This window comes from Macadamia integrifolia, chromosome 2, assembly GCF_013358625.1.
Source record: "Macadamia integrifolia cultivar HAES 741 chromosome 2, SCU_Mint_v3, whole genome shotgun sequence".
NCBI lineage: Eukaryota > Viridiplantae > Streptophyta > Magnoliopsida > Proteales > Proteaceae > Macadamia > Macadamia integrifolia.
Genome location: NC_056558.1, coordinates 43,270,557 through 43,276,213, shown reverse-complemented (window position 1 = coordinate 43,276,213; position 5,657 = coordinate 43,270,557). Strand labels below are relative to the sequence as shown.

Genomic DNA, 5,657 nt, shown 5'->3' with positions numbered 1-5,657 from the left:
CAAAAAAAAAAAAGAAGAAAAAAAAAGGAAAAAATGAAAACTTTTGATGCATTCATCTACTTGACAGAGTTGGATGGTGGGGAACATTTTGTATGTCTTGATATCACCTATGTCCAGCATTTGGAGATTTTACATTCTATTTTCTCTTGTTGTTCAGTTACTTACCGTATTGTTGTTGCAGATGATGAGTATGACATAGAGAATGCTTTCAAGAGGGCAATGCCCTGGCTTGCTGATGATATTGGGATCAAGGATGCTCAGAACCCATTCTTCCCGGGCTTGAGTCCAGTCCAGTGGATGAGCATGCAACAGAACCCTCAGTTATTAGCTGCTCAGTCGGGAGTATTTCCATCATTGATTTCCTCAGCTGCGCTGCATAATAACCTTACTGCTGATGACCCATCCAAGATATTGAACTTTCATGCCCAGACCTTGACTACACCTAATTTTCAGTCCAATATCCCCAAAGCAAATCAATGTAACCAACAAATTGAACAGTTTCAGCAGCCTTCGACATGGCTCCAACAGCAGCAGCAGATGAAGCAAACTCTTGTTAGCCCACAGCAGCAGCAACGCTCCCAAAAACCACAACAGCAACAGCTGCAACATCATCAGCAACAACAATTTCAGCAGCAACAGCAGCACCAGCACCAGCACCAGCACCAGCACCAGCACCAGCACCAGCACCAGCAACAACAACAACAGCAGCAACAGCAGCAGCAGCAGCAGCAGCAACAACAACAGCCGCAACAGCAGCAACAACAACAACAACAACAACAACACCAGCTGCATCATCCTCAGCAACAACAATTGCAGCAGCAACAACAGCAACAGCTGCAACATTCTCAGCAACCACAACAACAGCTGCAGCATCCTCAGCAACAACAGCTACTTCTACCTGTCAGTCATGGTGGCACTGCTGCAAACCAGATACCAAACCAAAATTTGCAGCAATCGATAGTCTACTCTCAGCTTCAGCAACAGCGGTTACTCACACCCAATCTCCAGCCTCCACTAAATACCCATCCTACTAATCAGAGTTCCATCCAGCTGACATCTTTACCTCAGGATGTGCAGTTCCAACAGCAAGTGGAACAGCAACAGAGCCTCCTGCAGAGGCAGCAACAGTCACAGCTACAAAAGTCACCCATATCACAACACCAGCTTCATTTACAGTTGCTGCAGAAATTGCAGCAGCAGCAACAGTTACTCTCACAGGTCAGCTCACAGTTGCAGCCTCAGTTGCAAAACCAACAGTCGGCCCGTCAACAAAACCAGCATTCACAACAGCAGCAGCCATTCACGTTGCAGCAGTCCCTCAGTGGTGCCAACAACTTTTCTCCACATCCACTAAGTCAACCACAAACCTTCCCTTCAAACCATCTTTTGGGCCAGCAGAAACCTCCTGTGCCCATGAAAGCTCACTCTGGACCTACAGATGGAGATGCTCCGTCATGTTCATCCTCACCTTTAACAAGCAATTCCCAAGTTTCACCATCAATCTTAAATAGAAACAATCCTGGCACAACCATATTGATGGAGGATACAGTAGTTCAGCCTGCAACTCATCTAGTTCAAGAGCTCCAAAGCAAGTCTGATGTTCAAGGAAAAATTGAGCAGCCCAATCTCAAAGAACCAGATCAACTGGTACATAGAAGTGGCATTACTGATCAATTGGGTGCATCCTCATCGGCAACATCATATCACTTGGATGGTGGTAGCCTCCAGAAAAATTTCTCATTACCAGCCTTCTGTTTGAGTGGGGAAGTTCAAATGGATACTCGGACTATTGATGATTTGACACCAGATGCTTTGCTGTCAAGGGGATTTGGGTCGGGGAAGGATCTTCAGAACTTGCTTTCTGGTTATGGTGGTACTCAAAGAGACATTGAAACAGAATTATCTACTGCAGCAATCAGTTCTCAGTCGTTTCGGATGCCTGAGATGTCATTCAAGCATGAGTGTTCCAGTGACGCTGCCATCAACGAGGTTGGGGTTCCAAATAGGGGTTTATGGACTAACCAGACCCCTCAGCGCATGCGGACATTCACAAAGGTTTCCTATCTTGCTCCCTTGTTTCCCAGACATTTTGTCTGTTGAGATTTTTTGGGTATATACTTAGCTGATAATTTTAACTGAATTGGTCTTTAAATCTGTACATTTTCGGTACCAGAAAGTTAGATAGATACATTTCATATATGCATTATATCAAAACCTAAGAAACCAACAGTTAAGAGTAGAGAAGTAGAACTGTAGAAGTATCAAGGTGGGGGGGGGGGGAGAGAGAGGGTCTTGGCTAGAACAGAGTATCTAGCTGATTCTCATAATTTACTATAAATAACAAATATTAAGTGTAATTAAAGTAGGGACATGACTTAAACCACCTAATTACACTTAACAATATATTATAAATTATTAAGCAATTCGGTTTGATATCTTTAGATATTGTTTGACTGGTTTAGCTAATCCTAACCCTCATTGTATTGGCAGTATCCTCTAAAGTAGTTACATATGATGCTGGCATGTTATACTGACTTTTTTGGTTTGACATCCGAAAAATAGACATACCATCAAAAAGCCCCATGCTTGATATGAGATTTTTATTCTAAAGATACGAGATGCACATGCATAGCTTAGGGCTAATAACAAGTGTGGCTTTGGATATAGTTGAATGGAGAAAAAGTATCCATTTAGCTGACCCCTTTTAGTTGGGATTGTTGGGGGAATAATCCCACATCGGTTATCCCTCAGACCTTTTGTCCCCTCGTATTCCAGTGAGTTCCTCCACCCAATAGTTTGAGCTTTTCGGTTGGATATTTACATGGTATCAAAGCGGGTTTCTCCAGTTCTGTTGCAACTGTTTCCAGACCTGGTTCTGTTCATCTGTGCACGTGTACGCAGTTTCATCCTGCCTACACAGAAGGAGTGTTGGGAGAATAATTCCAAATCAATTATCCCTCAGACCTTCTGTCCCCTCATATACCTGTGAGTCCCTCCACCCAATTGTTCGAGCTTTTGGGTTGGATATTTACAGGGATAAGGCTTAGTTGAGTTGAGTTGTACAAAAGGCACTTGCATGTCTTCCCCTATACTGAAGCCTTCTTGTTTAGTGAAGCTAAGTAACATTAAACTCATTAATAGGACATACTCATTCGTTAAGCACTTGTGTTTGTATACGCTTTACTTCTTCTGATTATATTTTCGGGCACACTTATCGTCTCGTTTTTTGCATCACTTTGTCTAAGCACTTGGACTAACACAAGCATGACTGAACCAACAGGATGTAAACTAAACATTTGGGCAGTCTGTCCTTGACAAGTTTGGAAATGTTAAAAATTTTATATCTGAGTATGCTACATAAAAATAACATTTCTGTGATTGATTATTAATCCATGGTAACAGGATGTTGGGTCCTGACAATTCTGTAATTTGCTTTCTGACATTGTCGAGTTCCTACTACCTTTCTGAACCTGAAGGTTCAAAAGCGCGGATCTGTGGGAAGATGCATAGATGTCACACGTTATAAGGGATATGATGAGCTCAGGGATGACCTGGCACGTATGTTTGGGATTGAAGGACAGTTGGAAGATCCAAGCAGGACTGAATGGAAATTAGTCTATGTGGATCATGAAAATGATATCCTACTTGTTGGAGACGACCCCTGGGAGTAAGTTGAAGCCTAATACTAGTTATAACCATTATTGTGTTTCTTAATTTTCTGCTTCATTTTTACCCCTTCCTTTTCTATTTGCAGGGAGTTTGTTAGTTGTGTTCAGAGCATTAAGATACTGTCATCAGCTGAAGTTCAGCAGATGAGTTTGGATGGGGATTTGGGGAATGTTCCAGCAGCCAATCAGGCAGCATGTAGTGGGTCTGATAGTGGGAATGCATGGAGGGGAAACTATGATGACTACTCGGCCGCCTCTTTTGACCAGTGAAGGTCGGTCAAGTTATAGAAAATGATGAATTTGTCACATGGATACATGATTTAGAGTCCAACAGGGGTAGTTCTGCTCTACAAATGCACTTTTGATGTAACACGTGGAAACAATTTGCTTGTAAGGCAAATGGGGTGACATCAATGAAAAGGGAACGGGATCTGGTGAAAAACTAATGTTTGTTGTAGTGTATGCTTATGCTTGGTGGTTCTCTCTTCCACTCTCTGCATACCACCTTGCTGGCCTAGACATGTTACCAGATTTGTAGGGTTGTTTGAGGCTGGAGGTAAAGGTCAGTCCCTTTCAACCCTTGGTGGACCACATTTTGACACAAATTCAGAGTGAGGGCTTGTCCTTCGGTGGTTTTTGTACTTGATCTTGCTACAGTTGCAACTGGAAATGTATATCTAAAAGAAAAATTAATTAGTGTATTTGGGATATGATTTTGGATTTAGCTTAGTAGAGATAACGACACTGTTATTTTATAAATTTTGGTGGTGTTCCGTTGCTTCATTGCTTTACTAGCATGTAAATTTCTGAATTGTCCATAATTATTGTAACTGAAATTCGTGGTTCCCTTCTAATCTCTCTTGGTAAATATTTGTAGTTCTACTTCTACCTCCGGTTATAAAGCTCGGCATTTGATTGCTAACATTGCTTCATGAGTTTCTAATGTTTTTGTGTATTGTTCTGCTTGATAGTTGATGACAATTATTGATGATTCATCTCCTTGGCTCTAAAGGTTCATGCGCATCCCATATGCACAGACTGCATTTGATTGCTAACATTGCTTCATGAGTTTCTAATGTTGGGTGTGTATTGTTCTGCTTGATAGTTGATGACAATTATTGATGATTCATCTCCTTGGCTCTAAAGGTTCATGCGCATCCCATATGCACAGCCAGTCTGACTCGTGACTCAACTAGGTGTGAAGCTTTTCAATTGTCACACCTCGTGGTCCGGCAACAGATATGTGCAAAATTTTGCCTTCCCCTTGGACATTGCAGGTCAGGAGTTGATGGGGATTAAACAACTCGGTATGATATTCCTTCCACAAGCTTTTGTGGGGTTGGATAGGAGCAGTATATTGGTGGAACTCGCCGCAGAGAGGTCAGGCGCTTAATGTCATTGTTGAATGTTCTTGTCACTGTCCATGAAGCTTTCCCCTTACTTCCCTATCTGTACTTTTCAGTCACTACTCGCACTTTTGGCTTTGTGGGATGTAACTTAAATTTTGGAAAACCCGGGAATATGGCCTTATGGAGCAAAAAATGAAGTCCTATTAGTCATTTAGTCACGGAAAATAAGAGGCAAGAGAAAAGCCGGCTGAGCTAAAATCTAAGGCTCAAATGATCGGGGTAAATAATGTTGAGTGGACAAGATTGAATCGGCCCCTCAGATCTGAAAATTCAGCGATGCAGTCCTAAAATCCCTATAATCAGCCACTTTGGAATGTACAAAATCAAGATCAGTCACACCTGATTCTGATCAGTCTATTCGTCTGATCAAATTCTGATTTTTTAAACAGTAGGGTGTGGGGGAATGAGGGAAGTTGTTAAGTTTGTCTTGAATTTTTGACCTGTTTTGAAGGATGATCCATTCTGATATATTTTGGTGGCAACCTGAATGGGAAGTAGGGGATTTGGCTGATGGACCTATGCCCAGAGCCCAACGTTGATCTCATATGGGGTGTGGGACGTAGTCTTGTTGTATGGTTTG

At 42.1% G+C, this 5,657-nt stretch overlaps 1 protein-coding gene across 2 annotated transcripts in view; it reads left to right on the top strand.

Annotated features, from left to right (window-relative positions):
* LOC122066584 (auxin response factor 16) overlaps nucleotides 1–4,522 on the top strand; it is a 10,853-nt gene extending 6,331 nt beyond the window's left edge. For both annotated transcript variants that reach the window (XM_042630425.1, XM_042630416.1), the window contains exons 12-14: nucleotides 182–2,055; nucleotides 3,477–3,667; nucleotides 3,755–4,522. In XM_042630425.1, the coding sequence (XP_042486359.1) occupies nucleotides 182–2,055; nucleotides 3,477–3,667; nucleotides 3,755–3,938 (2,249 nt within the window). In that variant the 3' untranslated portion in view covers nucleotides 3,939–4,522. The remainder of the gene's footprint in view (nucleotides 1–181; nucleotides 2,056–3,476; nucleotides 3,668–3,754) is intronic.
* The last annotated feature ends 1,135 nt before the right edge of the window (nucleotides 4,523–5,657 follow it).